Source organism: Cucurbita pepo, chromosome LG11 (genome assembly GCF_002806865.2).
Source record: "Cucurbita pepo subsp. pepo cultivar mu-cu-16 chromosome LG11, ASM280686v2, whole genome shotgun sequence".
Lineage (NCBI taxonomy): Eukaryota > Viridiplantae > Streptophyta > Magnoliopsida > Cucurbitales > Cucurbitaceae > Cucurbita > Cucurbita pepo.
This window is the reverse complement of record NC_036648.1, coordinates 3,576,111-3,599,056: the sequence shown is the minus strand read 5'-3', so window position 1 is coordinate 3,599,056 and position 22,946 is coordinate 3,576,111. Positions and strand designations below refer to the sequence as shown.

General features: G+C 36.4%; 3 protein-coding genes across 4 annotated transcripts; 1 reads left to right on the top strand and 2 right to left on the bottom strand.

Moving 5' to 3' along the window:
* Positions 1 to 1,149: 1,149 nt before the first annotated feature.
* On the bottom strand, positions 1,150 to 6,730 carry LOC111805501 (ADP-ribosylation factor 1-like). The gene is made up of 9 exons (XM_023690604.1): positions 6,582 to 6,730; positions 6,251 to 6,433; positions 6,096 to 6,134; positions 5,173 to 5,235; positions 4,629 to 4,647; positions 3,025 to 3,136; positions 2,514 to 2,561; positions 1,680 to 1,814; positions 1,150 to 1,155 (listed from the first exon to the last, which is right to left on the bottom strand). The coding sequence occupies exons 2-9, from the start codon at positions 6,351 to 6,353 to the stop codon at positions 1,150 to 1,152; spliced, it is 525 nt and encodes a 174-aa protein (XP_023546372.1). The 5' UTR covers positions 6,354 to 6,433; positions 6,582 to 6,730.
* Positions 6,731 to 12,013: 5,283 nt separating this feature from the next.
* Positions 12,014 to 18,270, bottom strand: LOC111805106. Of its 2 annotated transcripts, XM_023690001.1 has the most exons (10): positions 17,965 to 18,270; positions 15,199 to 17,811; positions 15,003 to 15,104; positions 14,704 to 14,856; positions 14,301 to 14,464; positions 14,018 to 14,165; positions 13,568 to 13,690; positions 13,386 to 13,473; positions 12,387 to 12,815; positions 12,014 to 12,276 (listed from the first exon to the last, which is right to left on the bottom strand). In XM_023690001.1, the coding sequence occupies exons 2-9, from the start codon at positions 17,566 to 17,568 to the stop codon at positions 12,649 to 12,651; spliced, it is 3,315 nt and encodes a 1,104-aa protein (XP_023545769.1). In that variant the 5' UTR covers positions 17,569 to 17,811; positions 17,965 to 18,270; the 3' UTR covers positions 12,014 to 12,276; positions 12,387 to 12,648. The 2 variants fall into 2 exon arrangements, with proteins under 2 accessions (XP_023545769.1, XP_023545767.1); XM_023689999.1 differs by having other exon boundaries at positions 15,199 to 18,270.
* A 1,494-nt stretch (positions 18,271 to 19,764) lies between these two features.
* On the top strand, positions 19,765 to 22,621 carry LOC111805353 (26S proteasome regulatory subunit 4 homolog B-like). The gene is made up of 6 exons (XM_023690404.1): positions 19,765 to 20,357; positions 20,745 to 20,990; positions 21,230 to 21,399; positions 21,494 to 21,710; positions 21,827 to 21,967; positions 22,181 to 22,621. The coding sequence occupies exons 1-6, from the start codon at positions 19,872 to 19,874 to the stop codon at positions 22,262 to 22,264; spliced, it is 1,344 nt and encodes a 447-aa protein (XP_023546172.1). The 5' UTR covers positions 19,765 to 19,871; the 3' UTR covers positions 22,265 to 22,621.
* Positions 22,622 to 22,946: the final 325 nt, after the last annotated feature.

Here is a 22,946-nt window from a genome sequence, read left to right as displayed (position 1 = left end):
TATGTTAATCACATAAATATGACAACTATTACGTATGTATGTCTCATGGGAACATTATGTAATAAAAAAATGGAGGCATGAGTTGCTTAAGTGTATGCTATGGTTTAAAGTTATTGAGACCTAATGCATTTTATATGTCACGTGCATCGGGATAATTTTCCATTATGATTAGTACGGATGCATATACTATGATATCATGTACATTGTGATATTATGTGCCATCCTTTCTCTTCGTGGCTTCCAGCTACATGAGTGTACACTACCCCCAACAAATAGGCATAGATATACAAGCCCCACTTGGTATGGTAGGTCCACATGCACGTACGTCAGTCATATGTAGCACTACCCCAACAAATAGGCATAGGGGTATATATACGAGTCCACCTGGTAGGCCTACGTGCACGTATATCAATCATATGTAAAAAAAGTAATACACATTCAATCCTGCATGATCTAAAAAGTAGAGACCAAGGTCGTGATGTTCTTCCAAAGGATAGATCTCCCTGTGATTACAAGTTTTTGCGTTATGTGATCCAAGAATAGGGTTAAGTTATGTAGTATTTTTAAATTCAATTACTTTCGTGCTACCTTTTCCCCAACAAAACAACCTTTATAATTCAATTACTTTAACTCCTACCTAGGCCACTTCTTTTATTACAATGATCAACTTAACATCAAGGCCTTTCTTCTTTACTGCAACATATGGAGACTCTACTACTAAACATCATCTCGCACATTTGATCCCAATAATAACATCCCTAAACAAAGAATAACCCGAACCAACCCAAATAAAAAGCAATATCCCCTCGTAATAGAAGTTACGAAAGTAAAGCCCGATCGTACCTCTTTTGTAGTTCAGTTAACCCTGCCCAAACCAACATTGAATTAATTCTTTGAATGGTTTGTTGAGAGACTTATAGCAACTTCCATGTCTCTCTGGGGCATACCTAAACAAAGAAGGATTCATATTTGTATGTGTTTATAAGGCAAGCACGCATCTAAGACTTAAAAAAGCTCGTCAAATGTGGATCCAGCATCCCTTTTCGTCGACAAGGTAAAGACAGCACCATACAATGAATTCTAGGCTTCAGGAGTTGAAATTTGAATATCCTCTTCAAGGGAATCGTGACAAAAGTTCAATCTTAGACATTATCCCTGAATTAGAAATGATGTTAACAAATAGCATTCAAATCACAGCAAGCAATTAAAGATGGGAAACAAGAAAAAGCCTCTTTAATGAAAGCAATTTTACATGTATACAAAATAGATCATTCCCTTTTATAAAAAAAAATTGTGACTAAAACAAGTAAAACTGGCGAAATCACTCGGCAAATGAGTTCTCTTCTGCAAGTCATGATGCTCAAACATCGTATTCTCCAACTGGGTGCCTCAAGTGTTCTTCTTTGGCTGGTAATACTTAGCCACCTCCAGACTTGAGGGTGTTACTTAACCTGAATTAGCACGTTAACCGGTTAAACTAAATAAAAGAAAGCTGTAAAAAAAGTGAAATCGTTTAAGAACGTAGCTCTGACTGACAATGCTGCTCCTAGCATTTGATATCGAACAAAGGTATCCAAAAATAAATTCACAAGATTGGGTCGACTATGTCAAACAAAACAATGCATTTAGGCGGTCGGGGAGGGTCTAAGTATTAAAGTTTCTGGAATCATTAAAAAAACCCAAAAAAAAAAAAAAAAANAAAGACCTTCTCCTTTTATAGCGGAGGCTTTAAATATAGCCCATTGGCGGTTCTTAATCTTGTGCAACTCTAAAGCCTCTGTGACTGCAGCATCATCAAGTGCACCCGGAAGATCCTATACCGATGGGAAAGATAATATGTAGAAAAGATAGAAAAATAGAAACTGCATTAACCATTTGTACTAAACATTTGTACAAGCCTTCAAAACACCTCAGACACACAATCACAAATGCTTGGTCTTGGACCTTCCGTTGTTTTGAGAAACAGCTACACAGTTTTCAAACTCACAAAACTTGAGTTGAGAAATTTATCGGGGAAATGATAGAAAGAGAATAAGGTTTCAATGTTTTCCATTATTTTCTGAAAGAACTAAGAATTACTGTTTCCAGTATTTGTTAGCAATAACTCTCCTACAATTCAATTTCACATTTCATAGTTACTAAACTTAATAATGTGTCAACATGAACATAGCTCAACTTGACAAAAAAAAAAAACATGTGTATTCTCAATTAAAAGGTCAAAGGTTCAAATCCATTGATGAACTCAAAAGGAAACTAAATAATGTATTTGAATAAATAAAATAAAAGGTAAATAAACACTAGAAAGAAAAATAGTTCCGAACGGTTTTTCTAAAACAAAAAAGATAAAATGATATTTTTTACGTACTTTCCAAAACACATACAAACGAATCCTTAAATCCTACTATTTAAGCCCAATTGCATATGCATACTTCAACTATCAGATTCAAAGTCTATTGGATTCTATTTTCTGACCAAAAATGCTCACAATAAAAATAATCGGCAACAGCACTAACCTGCTTATTCGCAAAAACTAACGCAACTGCACCCCGCAACTCTTCTTCCTGAACAAACACACAGAAGAAAAACTATTGGAACTGGCTGACAAAAATCGACTGAAAATTGAAAACAGTAAACTTGACTAATAAACAAACTTACAAAACTATTACCAAGCTCAATACTTCATAAAAAAAGTGTGGACAGTTCAGAGACGTTCAATTTATTTATTGTGCGGAAGGACTTTTGAAACTGAAGGAAAGGAATAGTGATGCAAACATACTACTACTGAGTATTGCCATCTAGGAACCAGATACAATCCACGCTCTTGATGATGTATTTCATTAACGCAGAATTGAGATTTTACTCAGCATCAAATAAAACCATACACCTTATATACTAAAATGCATAATTTGACAATATAACTAATCATTAGACTTTATTTCCAAATTTCAGAAACACACAAGGTCAGGTATGACAAATTCTACATTTTGTGTACCAACTCTGTAACAAGTGCCGACCATATTGTACCTCAAGTATTGCATGAAACTCCTCTTTTGCTACCACCAGCCTATCAGTATCACTTGAATCAACCACATAGATTATAGCTTGCGTATTTGGAAAATAGCATCTCCAGTATGGTCTACGACACAAGGCAAGCAACTAATTAGCTTGAACAATTTAAAAAGAGGAGAAAGGAAAAATGACGGAGAAAGAAAAGTTTAAGGAGCTAATTATAGTAAATAAACAGGTAGAATATAGATTGGCTGAAGTATGCATCAAGTCACAAATACACATATTAGTCAACTTCAAATACAATATATTGTTGACACATGACATGAGAGAGTCTATTTTTGAAGCCTGATACAGGCTCAAATGAACAAGGTCAAGTATCCACTTCCTGTTTCTTTGTGGAATAACCCAAGACTACTATCTGTGGAAGGAAACTCTGTGACATAAGTTAGTTCTGGTAAAGAATAGATGGAATATTTTCATTATCAAAAGAACCGAAGGGTGAATAAGAAATTTAAATTCAAGAGTATTTCCAAAAATAAAGACATTAACGGAAAAACCAGACATGGATCTCCATTTAGACCAGACACAGAGACAGGCTTCCACAGAATTTGATAACCACACAACAGTAATCATGTAAGCTAACAATAAATCACACGGTCCTATTTCCTAAGAACCAAATAAAGTCCAAATTCGTGCTCTTTCAATCAGAATTTGGTATTGCTGTAAGTGTGCAATCAAATAGCTTCTTGAAAAGCACTATTGGAACGATTATTAAATTACATTATCATAATTATCAGTTGAAACATAATAAGTCTTCATTTAAAAGGAAAAATGATGAAGAAAAAAATAAAAGAAAAGTATCCTCCTATCCTATCTTTTGATTATATATATATATATATATATATATCCTCCCAGCTGAGAAAACCATCAATCTGGGAAATGGAGGCGGGAGCCAGGGGGAGCACCAGGTTAAATATTTGGGGGAGAAAATAAAAAAAAGAGCATCGTATCTCATTCAGGGGTGCAGGATGGAGCTAATCCATTGTTTAGATGGGAAAATATTTACATTGACAAAGAAATTCACAGACAAGTGAGAGCTGGCTATCCAAATTTAAGAGTGTCTTAACAATTCTAGTAAAATAGAGTTCTTTTTTTTTTTTTTTTTTTTTTTTTTTTTTTTTTTTNAAAAAATTAGGCGAAAAAACCATCATGAACACTTGATAATAAATAACAAAATTATAAGCTATTATCCATCAAGGAGGAGAGAGAGAGAGAGAGAGAGAGAGAACCAAAAAACAAAAATGACAACCTGAGATAAATTTCTACTCTTACAACCTTCCAAGTTTGCATATGTTATGCAATATCATTAATTTCAATATACAACCACCTACATGCCTTTACCTGCTTAAACAACTTCCACCTACATGCCTTTACCTGCTTAAACAACTTTCTTTTTTGTTGAACAGATTATATTCAACCCTGTCTTTCCTAATATTTACCAGATATTATTTCTACAAGCTAGAGATTTTAAACAAGCATTGGAAAGAAAAACTAGAAAGCATATCAAATTTCAACTTTTGAGGAAAATATCCAAAAACTGATAAAAGGACAAGACTAACCTGATACTAGTCTGTCCTCCTGCATTACAGACAACGAAAAGCTATTAATGACATAACCAAGATGCTTGGATGGATTTGACAAAATAATCGAAGCTAATACTTGCCCCAAGTCGATAAGATTGTCATAGTAAAAAAGCACGGACATGCAATCAAACACACATATGGCTAGAATAATCCCCCCACCCGTCCCCCCCAATGAAAATGGTTTCTATAACAATTTTTTTTATTAAAGAAATTAGTATTATCAAATGCTTTATAACATTAATGTTATTAATATGAAAATTAATTTTCATGCTGAATCGCATGTATGTAGAATTTAGAATAAAATCATTACAAATTTGCACAATCTTTCTTTGTTTTTTGTTTTTATAAGAAACATAAACCTGCATAACCTATTTATCAATTTAGCAGAACAATGCATGCCTCTCTCTCTCTCTCTCTCTCTCGAGTGTGTTGCAATCTCATAAGAGTAATCATGGAGAAAATAATACAACATGAGATCACAGTTCTTCACTAAAAGATATCAGGACCTAGATTGGCTTACCAAGATCCCAGACCTGGAATTTTATGTTGTTGTACTGCACAGTTTCAACATTAAACCCAATTGCTGCATACAAAATGGATATAGTTTATACGATATTTGAACAGTAGCTGAAGGAAAGTCAATGCAAGAAACAATTGTTTTCAATTCAGCTTTTCACTTATGAAACTTCCACTGAGAAATATGAAATATACTGTAACAAGAAGGTATTAGGAACATCAAAGAACTTTGTGGGTACACAAAGAAAAATACCCCACAAAATTTACAAAACTCTATAAGTGAAACCACTCATAAATTAGTAACAGAAGGAAAAAAAAAAAGGAACAGCATATAAACCTACAAACTAACAAATCTAAAGCAAACGATTATGCGGAACCTAGTTTAATATTTCCACGTAAAACAACTCAGTCAAAGAAATTTCTCATGGTAAATTCACAACAAAACTACTATAGTTTGAATTCATCATTTTAAGGAATCTAGATCTATGGCCTGCCCATAGTTGTTTCCAATCAACTTCTCAGTATTTACAATTAAACAATTGAAAAAACAAAAGTAGATGCCTATGCTTCTTGTGGTTGAATTTTAACATTCAAGATGTAATTTCCGATCATTGTCCTTCTCCAAATGGGATGGAGAGTCCACAGAAAGAAGAACACAGAAAGTATGGGGAAAACAAAAAATTCGAACTATAGAAATCTCCAAAGAGAATGAAGGAGGCAACCATTGTTTCTAATCCAAACAGTATTAAATGATCTACAAAACTAATGCAGCAACTATCATGGCAACTCCACACAATCTCTTAAACTTGAATGCCGAAAATTCAAATTTTAATTCTTATAGCCTTAATTAGGAAAATGCTTTGTATCCCACATATCAAATTATAATTACAAGAGAACCACAAGATCACATTTGGAAAGAATACCAACTTGGAATTGTCGAGACAACCTCCCCCATCTGGAGCCGATCTGCACAATTTTGAAAAGAATCCATCACAAAATGGCGCCAAGTCTCCATCCAGATATCACAAAAACCCAACACATCACAAAATGTAAGCAGAAAAGATAATTAAAAAAAAACGTACAGAGAATTGTAGTTTTCCCGGCATTATCGAGCCCAAGAACAAGGATTCGAGCTTCCTTATTTCCGAAGAGCGAAGAAAACATTCGAGTAAACAAAATCCCCATGGTGCGCACAGAATGATGTGTTGTGTTATAGATAGGAAGATAGATAGGGATCAGATCTCAACGCAGAGCTCAATACATCCCTGGAAAAACCAGCTACAGACTCAACATCCAACAGAGACGTGAAAATCAAGAAACGGGCATTAGAAGAGGACGGAACCTGCGTTGATCTCAGGATTATGAATTGAATGAGAAATCTGGAGAAGCAGTAGCAGTGAAGAGGAGACTCACAGTTAGGAACTCGCTGATCTTCTCGAATTCGATTCAAAATTCTCCAGAACTGGAGTACCGAAATCTCTTTGATGGCCGTGTTCCTCCTGCTCCGGTGCGTTCTATCCACGTCACTTCCGAGGAAAATTTTATATGAACAAAATTCGCTCTTTTTTTTTCCTTTTTTATTTTTTTCTGTTTATGTTGAAGGAAAATTCTTTTTCACAAAATTTTAAATACGAAATTGCTGACGTGGAAAATTTAAGAGTTTATTAATTTAATCTAAAATAATTTACCATCATTATTATTATTATTATTTTTTTTTTTTTTTTTTTTTTTTTTTTTTTTTTTTTTNGACTAATTTTTCAAGTATAGTTAATGTTGTAAATGGTAATATATTGATTATTAATTTCAGTAAATGTAAGTTGAATGTTTGATAATAAATAATTAATTAATTCCATTCCAGTAAATAGATGTTAAAACATAATTAGTCAACTCTGATAATTGATAGAAATTTAGAGAAAAAAACGCTTAATTTTAACATCAAGTATTGTTAAAAAAAATAAATATATATATAGGGGAGACGCTTATTGTACTAAAATTCAAACAATGAACGGTAAAATACATTTACGAGACCTTAATTGTTTGCATGTACAACCACGCTTGAATATTTTTGTTAATTTTGACCATTCAAATTGATTCACTCATAATATCAATATTGAGGTCCAATGTAACCCATCACTTAGTTGATCAATGCTTCATCATTTATACCCAAGTCCCTAATGTTGGTTCATCCTCGATCCACGTATAGGAATTTTTTGAATTTTTCTGATAAAGTCGACAAATAGAGATGAATACAGGATTGATTCTAACAATCCATTTACAAGTAATCTTAGAGACGATATAAATTATGTTGTAACGTCCTATGTCCAGGAGTCATATTAGGATTCAAAATTTAGATTCGATACCTGATGACCTAAGTAAATGACGATACATAAATGAATCGAGACTAGATTTGAATGAGAGCGATCATGAAGATTGAATGACTAAAAAAGGCTTAAGGGAATTAAAAGTTATTATATATACCAACAAGATGCACCTTCTTTTCCAGTTGGAGATAGGAGAATACCATGACACATAAGTGTCAAATCTGAATTCTTAATCCCGACCATAAATCATCTTAGCAAGTTCTTGAAAAATTGCACACAAATCCTCCATCAGGTCTAAGTTATCTCACACAAAATACCAAAAATGCAGAACTCGGAGTGATGGTCAAACCGAACAGGCGCCCGTTCGCATTAGGAGTATTCATGAGTTGGGATGGAATAGATTTAGGGTATTGAGGTTCAGATTATACAAATTTACATTCAACTTGATCCTAACTAGATGATAAGTTCAACTTAATACCATTTGTAACAGTTCGAGCCCACCGCTAGTAGATATTATCCGCTTTAGCCCGTTACGTATTACCGCAAGTCTCACAGTTTTAAAACGCGTGTACTAGGAATAGGTTTTCACACTCTTATAAACAATGTTTCGTACCTCTCCTTAACTAATGTGAGATCTTACAATCTTCTCAGGATCAATAGTCAGTGACACCACCAAATAGATCCCCTCTAGTCCAAGACTCCGTCACATGCGATAGAGAGCTAAAAAAAAAAAAGTATGAGTATTATTAAAACTTTAAAAATTGAAAAGATATTTTTTCAAATATTTTTATTATTTTATTCTAATAAATTTAGAATTATTTACGTTTTCAAGTCAATAAATGAAGTTATGAGAACATATATTTGTTATTATTAATACAGTTTAGCATCGATAAATCACAATATCTATTTATTAAATATGCACGATGCACATTTAATCCTCTTAATTTAATATTATAATTTAATTTGGTGAAGAAATATATACTAAAATGAACTCTTAAATTAAATATTCAATTAATTTCAATTTTGAATGATTAGAGGTATATTTAAAAATAATTTTAAGTATTTTAAAATCGGAAGTAAATGGAAAGTTTTCCTAAATATTCGGAGATCATACATGAATAACGGATATCAACGGTTATGGTTTTACTCGGCACATAAGTCGGGCCCACCACCTCTCGAATTGGAAGCCGGATGTACTAGTAACGGAAGCAGATAATCATATCCGTTTGGCTATATAAACCCTACGTCGTCCCCGATGCCAAAACCCTAACCCTTGGATTACTCAGAAACAGCCAAAAGGTGAGAACACCACCGTCTCTTCTCTTCATTATTGCTTCTTTTCTTCGTTTCTTTTGAGTAAATTGCAGGTTTTCTTCTTCTATTGGTTTTTTCTTGGCTTTCTCTGCGTTTGATGATATATGGTTTCGTCCTCTTCATTTATCATCAACACAATCTTCTTTCTACTGCATTTTCTTCAATGATTACTGCTGATTTCAGCCGTCTTTTTTCTCCGTTTCTTGATTCATCTTCTACGGATTTGATACATTTCTCCTCTTTAATTTCTACAAAAATAAAGTTCCGACTTAAAATGAAAACGAAGAAAGTAGCACGAGATACAGAGGAAAGAGGAAGAAAATTTCTTCCTCTTCCCTGCTGTTGTAGTGTAAAATGGTGAAAAACTGAGAACAAACAGAATCAGAAGCAGAAACTGAGTGATCAATGGACTGATGATGACGTTAAACTGAAGAAGAGGAGAAAAGAGAGGAAGAATCAAGGGAGGGTGTTGAGAGAAGTAATAATGAAACATCATTTTAGAATTGATACATCACATTTCTTCTCTTAGTTAACCAAGAAACAATCTCACTCGGTTACAAAGTGTTACTTTCTGGAATTGGGTACTAAATAGATACTATAGTATGTTTTGCTTTTTTTTTTTTTTTTTCCTTGTTAAAATATTAATGGCTACTTATCTCTTGTCGGCTAAAGTGAGATTCTCAGTTCTTTATTCTTTATTATTCTACTGGTTTCATTGATTTTCGTGTGCTTCTTTTGTTTTTTTTTTTCATTTCAAAATTGTCATTTTTATCTTTTGGAGGGGCATTCCGAGAATCGAACTCNAAATGGCGGTTTCTTGTTGTTGGGTATTTCATGCACGACAAAAGGATATCACACATTCCTAGACTATGCTTGTATGGGTTGTGGTAATAGAGCTTTAAGTGACCTTTTTAACTTCTGATTCTCATATTGAATATCCTAGTAACGTTTGCTTGAAGCTGTTTGTTCTCTCTTTCGAAACTATTGCTATTTTTTATGTGGGATGATTGAAACAGTTTGACCTTATAAGCGATATCTTGTAGTTTCAACTATGAAATCTGATTCGTTTTGTTTGTGGTGGTAGAAAAACGCAGCTATGTCAGGGAAGCAGCTAGATCAATGGGGGAATGGGTACCAAAGTTACGACGATGATTTGGATGACTACTCGTACAGTCCTCCTCGCAAGGGAATGTACAAGTGGCAAGAATAGGATATGTGGGTGTTGTTAGTGTAGAAGACAAACAAGTGAGCAGCTATGAACAAAGTTGGAGGACTCACGATCGCAACAGGCATACTGGAACCTATACGACCGCTTCAACAAAGGAGGTTGCTTCTCGTGGTGAAACATTCAAGGAGAGGTCAAGTGGGAGAGTTGGGTCGAAGGATGAGTTCAAAACCACCTCCACTTACAGGGTAGGTGACCGAAATGGATATACCGAGTATCAGCATCAAGAGAGGTTCCGGCGTGTTGATTTTGGCAGCGGCGGCAGCAGCAGCAGCAGAATAAGAGTAGAATTTAGTAGCTGGAACTTGGGTTTGTGGAGTCCCTTTTGTGCAGACTTGCTCTTTGATATGCTGTTTTCTGCCGTAGAAAATAAGATTGAAGAGATAGGCTTTTGTCGTTTTTTTGGTGTTTGCAATGCTCTGATAGATTTAGAGAGCTGAATTGAATATCAGGTATGTTGATAGTCTGTTTGCATATTAGTGTCAAAACTAATCTTCTTTAGGGTAATTTGTTCGTACATTTTGTATCTTTTTGAAGGGTATTATTTTAAGATACAAAATCAAATGAAAATTAAATTGAATTTAGTTTAAATTTAATTATTTAAAGAAAAGGTAAAATAGTTAATTAAGGTTTATTATATAAAATAAATTAAATAGTAAAATGGTTGAATTCATAACGTTTTTCATTTGTTTTTTTAACAGCTCTATTTCCAATTGCCAATTATAAATGTTTTAACTCTAATTGAATTTTGTTTTCTTCGAAGTATTACCTTTAAAATGATGTTATAAGAAAATATAAAATTGCTTTTTAAAAAATAATCATAAAATAAAAATTATTTAACTTGCCATATAAATACTAAAAATATAAAGAAAAAAAAACCCTGTAAATGTTGAAGGTAGTTTAATTTGGTTTGAAAAATGTAAATGAAAATTTGATGGGTTAGAATTAAACCTACCCAAATTTGTTGTTAATTTCATATAATTATGTATACATAATTATTTTATTTTTACCCAAATTTATAATTTGAGTTGGGTTTGTGACTTAACAACAAATTTATTAAACTACACATTCATGATCAAACCATAGGCTTAAAAATTTAGTAATGGACGATGAAGACCTTTTCTTTTTATATTTAGTTCAACAGCATGTATGTTAGAATTATAATTTTTTTCTTGAAGAGGATGTAATAATAACTTAACTAACGAATTAGGGGAGGATATAATAATAACTGACCAAAGGGCACACTAGTAAGATTATTGAAGTACCAATTAATTCAAGAGATTAAGTAATGTTCATATCGCTTTTTAGTTTTACAATTATAGGTAATTTTTTTAGTTTTACCATTATAGGTAATTTTTTTAGTTTTACAATTATAGGTAATTTTTTTAGTTTTACAATTATAGGTAGTATCAAACACCTGTATTAATCAATAAGTGCTGTGGAACATTTATTCCAACCTTAATTTCTTCACCAATTACTCAATTCAAGACGTTTATCTAAGACACCTCATGAAGATAATAAATGTTTTGTATGTTAAAAAAATTGTCCATTTGATAATAATTTGATATTTATATTTGTTTTCAAAATATAAGTGATGAAAACTTATTTTTGTGTTTAAAGATTTAAATATTTTGATGAAAGTTAAAGTAAAAGAAAAAAAAAAAAAAAACCTAAAGCACGTAGTTGCAGTCATGTCCAAGCACTTTTCCCCTTTGAACAAATTGCAAATCCATTCACTACTTGATGACTTCACATGTCTCTTGCTCCTCCTTCCCTAAGTTCACCAACCATTCACAACCCTCTTTCCTTTTCTTTTTCCCCTTTATTACCTACTACCAAATCTTCGTTAACAATACGATGGTTATGTCGTCCAAACACCAAAGAACGAACTCTACTTCGATATCGAAAGGGCTAGATCTTGTGTGCGTACTAGGTACTACGTCGGGGAAAATAATCCAAACATAGAAAAGAAAATGGAAACCAAATTCACCCAAACCAACATCTTTTCTTCTCAAAATATGTATAATAACTTCAATTCAGTTTCATCTCAGATATGGAAGTACATTGTAGGCTTGTTGCAGTATCATCACTCCCTTTCCTTCCCCCCACCGCCCTATTTACATATACTCCCAACACACAACTCAAAAACAAAAATTTCAGAAAAACAGGTCTTCCAGAAAATCATGGCAAATGTACCGTATCGTACCGTATGGCGTATGCTTCCAACGCCGAACTCCCAGGTGAAGTCCTGAGGTAGGGAATCAGGGAATCAGTACAAATAACAAGTACGAGAATACTAAACTAGCAAGAATACTCACGAAGTCGAAAAGAAGAGGAAAAGAGAAGGCTTAGGCTTACATTCCCATTGCCTATCATGGATCTCCTTCATATCTGTACTTGTAGTCTCCCAGCAATGCAGTGTATAGAACACGAAAAGGATTCCACAAGAGAATGATATCACATCTAATAGCCTTCTTATACTTTGAGAATCATCAGCAGGCGGCCGTAAAGTTTCAAAAATTATGCTTCATGTTTTGTTTTTTTTTAATGTCTTTTTCCAATTTTTGGCTTAGCATATGAATGGAATAGTGGATGGGTTGGTTGTATCCAAGATTTAGTACTATTTCACATTCATTGCAGCTGCCATATTCCTTAGCTTCTGAGAAATTTCTGAAAATGATGGTCTCATAGCTGGGTCTGAGTCCCAGCAGCTTGACATTAAAGCCTTCCATTCCGGGTCGCACCATGTCGGGATTTCTGGACGTAAACAATTGTTTACGATTCCTCCTGCAAACAAGAAACAAGAAGGATACAGTGAAATTACATTTCTTTGGCCTACTTTAAAGATCCCACATTTCTTTGATGGATAGACTACAAATCTATTAGCCAGTTTCATGTGGTGAGATCCCACATCGGTTGAGGAAGAGAACGAAACATTCTTTATAAGGGTGTGAAAACCTCTCCCTAGCAGACGCGTTTTAAAAATCTCGAGGGGAAGCTCGAAAGGGAAAGCTCAAAAAAGGACAATATCGCCACTAGCAGTCTTGATAATTTCTTATTCATATAATGTTCCGAATATTTTTAATCAGTAGTAAGCTTAAGATATGATTGCATTATTAAAAAAGTACGGAAAATAATATACGTACCTTTCCAATATCATATATGTGCATAATTATCCTAGATCTCATTGACATTACTACAGCAAACAAATGTTAATTTCAAAATTATTTCACGGATTCATGGTCGTTCCTGCTTGTGCCGAACCGTGAATAGTGCATTTGCTCATAGTTTAAAAAGAAACAATGCATAGCTGATAGATAAGAGAGCATGAAGTTACTCAAATAGTTGAATGCTCACCGATTATAGAAGCACAATGCATATCTGAATACGGTTCATCTCCCGTGAGTACTTCCCACATAACAATCCCAAATGAGTAAACATCAATCTGTATTCAACCAAAACAGTTTAAGTATACAGATAAGCTTTAAAAATGCGATTAGCCAAATGAAGTGGTAAGAATGAGAAAAGGGTGAGCCTACCTTCTCTGTCACCATGTTGCTTTTCCCACTAAGAAGCTCGGGTGCCATCCAGGGTAAAGTTCCACGAACCCCTCCCGATACTAACGTGTGTTGTCTCACCTTCGACAATCCCAAATCACCGATCTAAAAAATCATGCACACAGCATGTGAACTTAGAATTGAGGTGCTTCCCAAGACACAAAATGCCCCCACGGTTCAATATTTTTTCGCTTGAAAAGCACGATGGGAGGAAATTTATAGTTTTTAGTTGAAAGAAAAACGTTTTGAACCGTTGGTTTCATCGACAATATATGTCTGATGAGCTGAACATCGAAAAAGTTGAAAACAAAGAACAGAACAAAAGCAGTGGATTTATACAAGCCTATAGGTCCCGACACGAATAACAGGAAGAAAGTATGCTACAAAACAGAATAGGAAATAATAACCACAAACAAATTTAGCTCAGTATACCTTGCAAACAGGCCTCTGAGGATCTCTCATATTCACTAAAAGGTTTTCGCATTTCAAATCGAAATGTACAATATTCTTCCCATGCAAATATTCCATCCCAAATGCAGCATCCATGGCTATAATTAGTCTCTTACGACGATCAATTGTCCTATAGAAAAGGTAGTATTTACGATCACAATCCCAGTACGACTCACTATCATAGCAGTTTAACATGAAATACATTCAATGAAAGAACAAACGATCGTTAAGAAAGTGAAATAAGAACTATCCCACAACAATTTACCTGTCCTTCTTGTGCAAAAACTGTTTCAATGATCCATTTACCATGAATTCTGTCACTGTTGCTAAGGAACCATCAGGACCATCACGAACAATACCATAGAAGGAAACAACATTTGGATGGTGTAAGGAACTTAATATCAAAGCTTCCTTCCAAAAATCTGCAATCTGTTATAGGAAAGAAGTAAAAATCGATAACTGCGTGTAGTCCACCAAAACATTGAACTGAATGAGTAACAAATCAATACAAAAAGTGGTATAAAAAAGCTGGTCAATATTTGGTTACACAAACTATACGTTGACACACGAACAAGTAACAAGCATATGGCAAGATATGGACCAAGTTCTTCATTCAACGGAACCATAAATGCCTAGCGAAAGGAAGAGCAATAAGTCCAAGATTCTACCAGACGTTCCCTTTCTGAGGGTCGTCCAGCAAAACAGCTAGCTTTTATCCTCTTTATTGCAACATCAGAACCTCTCCATTTCCCATGATAAACAGCACCATAAGTCCCAGACCCTAGTTCACGAATCTCCTCCAGATCATCATTGTTAATCGTCTAAACAAAGAATACAAAGATAAAGCATCAAAGCACGAGTGAAAAGCATAAGCAAAGTCATAAATGAACACAAGGAATAGCCAAAGCGCCTTCCAGAAACGGACAAAAGTATAGGTGAAAGAAGATGAGCATAATTATAAGTTTACTTGTAATCCTCTTGAAATGGCTTCTTCTTCAGCCTTTGTTGGCTCAATTGTGGAGCTTTGATTCTCACTCCCAGTTTCCAACTCAGGTTCCCCATGGGCGTTCTGTATGGCAAAGAAAACAACAAAAACATAAACAAATACAATGAAAAAATATTGTCAAATGTCAAATAAAATTGCTCAATTGCTTTGTCCTAACCAAGGAGCCTAGCTCATTAGCTGTCTCTTTTTTTCCTATTGAATCAGGTGTCCTTAGAGCGGTTTCTTCAACCATTGCCTCTTCAGATACTTCTAATGCTGCTCTTTTCACAGATGCAATCAACTCAGGTAAGAAACTCAGACGGCTGACAGATAGTTTTGGATTTTCAAGAGTCTCTACATCAGATTTCAAGTCATCACCATTATCTACTGGAGTGTTCGTGCAATTTGAATTTAACGATTCAGGGGGTACATCCTTGGAATATGTATCATCAGTGTTATTCTGCTCTGGATGAGATACAAGGCCTGCTTCAGAAATGTCAGCTTCCCCCATATCAGTTATCATGTGTTCGTTTCCTTCCCCAGGCACAATTTTCCTTTCCATCATCATAGCTTCATTAATCACACTAACAGTCCTCGGTTGTGGATTTTGGCTAGGATTAAAAGGTGAAACCATTTTTTCATGAATAAATGCTGAAGATGAATCTGATCTCTGCAAAGGAGAAGCGATGAGGTTTATCTTATCTAGATGTGGTTGGATATGTTCTAAATTTGTGAATTGTTGGTTGTCATGGCCAACCATGGTCGAATTGGTCTTCAAAACAAGTGCAGGTAAATGCTCTGAACCAGTTGCTCCCTCAATACCCAACATTTTCTGTGAGGATTCATGCCAAGGATTTTGATGGTCCGTACCAATATGAATGCGGGGGCTACCCTCCTGCATGGCTCTGATATATCCTGGATTAACAGTCACATTCCCTTGCTGAATGGAAACAGATGCTTCATAAGGAGGAGCAACATGTGACGGGTTCTGAACATTTCGCCAGGCAGCATTTCCAGGCATATGCCTGTGTGCCACAGGAGGATATTGAGGATCTGCTCCATATCCATAAGGCATATTCATATAACCAACACCACGATCTTCAGGAGGAGGAACACACATATGTTGCCCACTAGGCACAACCTGGTCACGAAATACCTCATCATGAAAATTCATGGAAGCTTGGTAGCCATCAGTTATATTACTTTGTGTAGGAGGAAAATTTGAGCCAGAACCATCCACAATGTAGTGATCATTCAATCGTCCAGCCCCAGAAACATATGTTCTCGTGTCATCCCCCCGCACGCTCATCTGGTGTTGCACAATCCATCCTCTCTCATGGGGTGGTGTCTCGTTATAAGCAGATCGAGGATCATTAATATTCTGCTCATTTGGGAAAATACCATGATGGAACTTCGTGTCAGCCTTTTGCATCAATGCCTCCCTATTCTGAGAGTATTCATGAGGAAGTCCATTTAACATATTAGCTTGCTCCATGTGTGTTTGATACCGATGATAATTTGATCGACAGTGTTCACAAGAACTATTCCCATCAGGAACACCATGTCCGTGTAATATATTACCAGGGAAACCTGACTTTTCACTAATAGGTCCATTTGGCAGCCAGACAATGTTCTCATTAGATTGTGGTTGATGTTCATACATATACTGGTGATTCATTTGCTCCCTGGTGTAGTCTTCAGGCATTCTTTCAAAGTATTTATCTGGAAACTCAGGGAATGGCAGACGGTACCACGCAGATGGAGAAGATGGATATTCTCCCACTGGTCTTGGATCATACAGACCAGGATGCCTGGGTGAAACGAAAGCAGGACTCCATGGAGCTTCCATTTCACTATACCTTTGAGCCACGGATTGTTGTTGCTGCCCAGATCCAATATAAGGGACTGCGAGCTGATGCAGCTGATATTGTGACAAGGGCTCACAACTCCTCTGGGTGTGAAGACTACCTTCAATATTCATTGGGTTCAAAAAATGTTCTATCCCGTGCACATCATCTATGCCACTAATTACAGGGGAATCTGGCTGCTGTTGTCGAACAAAATCATTCACATCATTTGAATTATTAAGAGCATCTACATATCGCCTCTCAGTATCCCTCTCATCCCCATCCACAAAAGGCAAGGAACATTCTTGTTCCGGATTCGAAAACAAGAATATCCTGAGCCTAGTGAATCCGTCACCCGAACCCACCTTATCATACTCTTCCATCATGTTAATCACATCATCATCATTGACAACAGACACAAGAGCATCAAGATCCTCATCTGGTTGCTGGTACTTCAACACTGCAGCCCCATCATAAAGTTCCCTCATCTTAACCATCAACTCCTCATATGTAATATCCCTCGGAGCACTCACAATCCTTGTCTCTCCCCCAACATAACGAAGCTTGCCATCTTGGGGGCGAGGCATTATACTTCCCAAGAAGCTGCACAGGAATTTAACACGCGGGTTTTCATCATTCGAACCAGGATTCGAAACAGGTGAGGAATTAGGGGCTGAGATCGATGTCAAAGGGCTATCCATCTGTTTGCAGCCTGATATTTGAACGTCACTAATCGATGCAGCGGTTCTTAGTCTTGCTCAAACATTGAATCTAATCACACACGACAACAAAATCACGCAATCCTAATACAAACCAAAATTTTGAAACCAACCCAGAAAGCAACTCCCAAGTTCCTCGGTTTTCAACGAACCAAATCCTTCGGTTTCCCCATATCCAATTGATACATCATCAGGAATAAAAAAAAACATCCCGACAAAATCATTCTAAACGAGAAGAAAAAAGAAGAAAATAGTAATGAATCAACCAAAACAAAGCAACCCCAGAAACAAAACTTAAAAGAAAAATGGAGAAATTCTAAGAACAGATCAAAAAATCATTCACATCCTCCAATTTACAAAGAAGCGGGAATTGGGTACCTGAGAAAACGAATCAAAAGGCAGCAGGGTAATGATAAACTAAACAAACCCAGATGGGAATTCGAGGCTAAAGTGAATTCGTTTACAACTAAGACGCAAAATCTCCCTCCTTAGAGGGTTCTGAATATGGGGAGTCCGAGGGAGAGAGTGTCCATCAGCAGACAGAGTCTGAGACGAGGATGAAACTAAGAAGATGATTGGAAGAGATGGCGATTGAAAAAGAGGACCGCCATAGGAATGGTGGCTTAGTTTTTTGTTTTGGTTCTTTCCCTCTTCTTCTTTTTTCGAGGGTGGTTCCAAGGGAAGATGCGATGCCCGTTCGCCAGGTAGCGTCCCACGTGGCACTACGTGGTTTCAGCGTTCGTCTCAGCATCTTATTTATCTCCTCCAGGGATATGCCTATTCCATTTATTGCTATTCTCTTTCCCTTTCCAAACAAAATATATCTTACTTTTTCTCAAGTGTTTTCTATTTATGTCACTTTTTCACTTTAATTTCTAGTCATTTATTCCAATTTCTATGCTTTCCTTAAATCTTTTATAATTTCATTAATAGAAAATTTTAGTGTTTTATGATGATCATATGTGACTCGATTTTTAACTGTGAGGATGTTGTCAACTTGTGCTGATAAGAGTTTGTCATTTGATTTTTGTCATTTTGGACACAAACATTTACATATAGGAAAAGTAATAAATAGTTCCTTTAAATACTAATTTTGGGGTTCCACTCTTTCATTGGCTCGAGAAGAACTTGTTTTATTATTGTAGTGTAGACTAATTGTTCATGAGAGGATCAATGATATATTCATGGATACAACGTGTGTTGTCCCACATTCATTGGGGAGGAGAACAAAACACCCTTTATAAGGGTGTAGGAATCTTCCCCAGACACGTTTTAAATCCTTGAGGAAAGCCCAAAGAAGACAATATCTACTAGTAGTGGGTCTGGGTTGTTGCAAATGGTATCAGAGCTAAACACCGGACGATGTGTCAACATTTTCGCTGTTCCCCAAAGGGGGTAGACACGAGGCGGTGTGCTAGTAAGGACGCTGGCCCCCAAATGGGGTGGATTTGGTGGCGGTCCCACATCGATTGGAGAAAGAAACGAGTGCCAATGCCAGTAGAGGAATATATAGATGTATTCTTTTGGACTGAATGACTCTAGTATGCAAATATAAACACAAGAAATGCAAAAGAACAAGCTCATAGCTTAAGAAACATGACACACAACTTTCATTTTAATATCTAAAATCTTTATAATAAAGCAATAATATGAATGACTATTTATGTGAGATTCCACGTCGGTTGGAGAGGGAAACGAAACATGGTGTGGAAACCTCTCCCTAGTAGATATATTTTAAAATCGTAAAGCTGACGACGATACGTAATAGACCAAAGCAGATAATATATGCTAGCGATTTTTGGGTTGCTACAAATGGTATAAGAGCTAGACACTCTGTGCCAGCGAGGGCACTGACTTCCAAGGGGGTGGATTGTGAGATCCCACGTCAGTTGGAGAGGGTGTGCGAAAGTAATGCATATCCTAAGAAGACTAGGGAGTATGGAAAGTACTACTCGATTAGTAAGTTGTACGTGTATGAAAGTGATGCAGATCTCGAATTTAAGAAAAAACAACTGGAATCTCTATGCAAATCCTAATATAAGACATTTCCGTCATCACTCGGTGAACATCTCTACGACATTGCATATAAGATAGTCGATTTGATAATGATGTGGTTTATAATTATACATATAATGTAATATAGTTTTAGTTTGGTGGTATAATTGTTGATTCAAAAGCCGTCCAAAAGGAGAGATTTTTGGGCAACATTCTATTCATTCTCAGTAGTATTCACATTCACATCGAGCTTCCCTTGCCTTTTCACCTCTCTTCTCACTTCACCAAACATGGGTCAAGGCACTCCCGGCGGACTCAACCAGCAGGGTGGTCTTCCGGGCGACCGCAAGCAAGATGATCCCAACAAGAAGGACAAAAAGTTCGAGCCAGCGGCGCCTCCGTCGCGTGTCGGCCGCAAGCAGCGGAAGCAGAAGGGTCCTGACGCCGCCTCCCGCCTACCGACGGTCACTCCACACACCAAGTGCAAGCTCCGCCTTCTGAAGCTCGATCGAGTCAAGGACTATTTGCTCATGGAGGAGGAGTTTGTTACCAATCAGGAACGGTTGAAGCCCCAGGAGGAGAAGAATGAAGAAGATAGATCTAAGGTCGACGACCTTCGTGGGTCGCCCATGAGCGTTGGGAATCTGGAGGAGCTGATTGACGAGAATCATGCGATTGTGTCGTCGTCTGTCGGTCCGGAGTACTATGTCGGGATCTTGTCGTTTGTTGACAAAGACCAACTGGAGCCTGGATGTGCGATTCTTATGCACAACAAGGTAGGTTTTGTTACAGTACCTAATCTGGCAATGTTTCGTTTCTGTAACTGGAAAACGTCGAGGAGTTGGATAAATCTGCATTTTTGAGATGGATTTTTGCAATTGGTCTGTTTACTTCTCGCAATTCTTCGATTCTAGGTTATTGAGCTGCTGCATTTTTCTTGTTCGTGCATTTTTAATATGTAATCATATCAATTTCTCAAGGAGAACAATATCGGGTTAGGGTTTGTTCGCTTCGGGAAAATTTGAACGAAAAATGAGCCCTAGATTAAGTTTTATGATGACTCCTTGCTGGGAAAATTGGATTTTGTCTATGGTGAAGTGCAATATTGATGAAAATTACTTTCTGATTTGTGAAATGTGGATGGTTTTTTGCACTTTACTCAGGTTCTTTCTGTTGTTGGGCTTCTTCAAGACGAGGTCGATCCCATGGTATCTGTTATGAAGATTGAGAAGGCTCCATTGGAATCCTACGCTGATATTGGTGGTTTAGATGCTCAGATCCAGGAGATTAAAGAAGCTGTAGAGCTTCCTCTTACTCATCCTGAGTTATATGAAGACATTGGAATTAAACCCCCTAAAGGAGTTATACTTTATGGGGAGCCCGGGACAGGGAAAACATTGCTCGCAAAGGTATCTATTAACTTAGCAACGCGCGCACACACACACGAAATTGCATTACTCTGGAAATTAGGACGAGTATTGATTTAGCAACGGTGTAATGTTTATTCCAACTCACGCTAGTGAAATGGTTGTTAGAAGTTCTATATTTGCTCACCAAGTCGACGTCCAACTTTTAGTTTATGAATTTACAGCAAAGTCTTTGCTGCATAGGCTGTGCTTGACTTTATCTGTAACTTGATTGTGTTCAGGCAGTGGCAAACTCCACTTCAGCCACTTTCTTGCGTGTAGTTGGAAGTGAATTGATCCAGAAGTACTTGGGAGATGGACCTAAATTGGTCAGGGAACTCTTTAGAGTTGCAGATGATCACTCCCCATCAATTGTATTCATTGATGAAATCGACGCAGTCGGTACAAAGAGGTGCTCATTCTAATGAAAATTCTTGGGACACATTTTCTATGTTGTATGCAAGCAGCATTCCTTATTGCATTGCACGTATTTATATGTTGGCTAGGTATGATGCTCATTCTGGTGGCGAGCGTGAGATTCAAAGGACTATGCTTGAATTGCTGAACCAGTTGGATGGGTTTGACTCAAGAGGAGATGTTAAAGTGATTCTTGCTACAAATAGAATCGAAAGCCTCGATCCTGCCCTTTTACGACCTGGAAGAATAGATAGAAAAATTGAATTTCCCCTTCCAGATATAAAGACAAGAAGACGCATTTTTCAGGTGCTTCAAATACCCTCTTGCCCACAACCACCCGTACCCTTGAATGAGACTTTGATCGCAATCGACCATTTTTTTTATCATATGGTTTTATTAACGTTGCTGTTCATAAAATCTAGATTCATACATCAAGGATGACACTAGCTGAGGATGTGAACTTAGAAGAGTTTGTAATGACCAAAGACGAATTTTCTGGGGCTGATATCAAAGCAATTTGCACCGAAGCTGGCTTGCTCGCTCTAAGAGAACGTAGAATGAAGGTAATACTATTGTACATAACAACTAATAAACTTGAACAAGAATTTTCTCCTCTAGCTATACATGCAGTGCATTTTAGCTCGCGATAAAGTTACCAATATCTGAAAATTGGTAGCTAAACAGTGAGGGTTTCCTGTTGTATGCATAGTTCTTTAATTACTGGTATAATAGTATGGCTTCATGATCAACGTGTGATAACTTGCTTTGTTCTTCAGGTGACTCATGCAGACTTTAAGAAAGCAAAAGATAAGGTTATGTTCAAAAAGAAAGAGGGAGTTCCAGAAGGACTTTACATGTAATGGAGTCGGGACGTCGATGCAAAACATGTACACATCTCTATTCACATGGGCTTGATTTAATCTTCATTTTCCCCTTATTTAATCTGGAACAATGGGGATTTAGCACCCAGTTACCTGGTTGAGACGTTTCTTTTAGATTTGAAATGAGATACACGACAATTTGTTAGAGATGAATCGGGTGACGTTCTTTTTGTTAAAAGAATGGGCCCTTTGAATTTATATCTAGAGATTTGTAATGCTGCTGCTGCGAGAGAAGTACAATCAACAGCAAGGAAGGTAGTATCAACCACAAACTGGCTACATTTTTTCTGTTCATTGAAATTTTATTGACGGAGATTGATGATTGTCAGGTGATGAGTTATTTCTTTTCGTATCTTTTCATTTGAGAAGAAACAAATTTGTTGATGAATGAAATTACAATATCAGGTAGGAAACATCCATCCCCAAAGCAAATTACAGAAGATTCTTTTAGTTGCAAAGGGGGAAGGGAGAGATTTATCTTAAAATTCAAGCACTTAGGAGTGCCTCAGTTGGGCTATGAAGTCGGGGTTAGTAAGTCGGTGGAGCTAATAAGTCGATGTTTCCGGTGTTGAGTTATGAAATATACGAGTTTTGGAAGTCTGTGTTTGTGGTGCTGATTTGCGTTTGTACTTCTTCATAAATGGAGGGCTTTGTATGATAT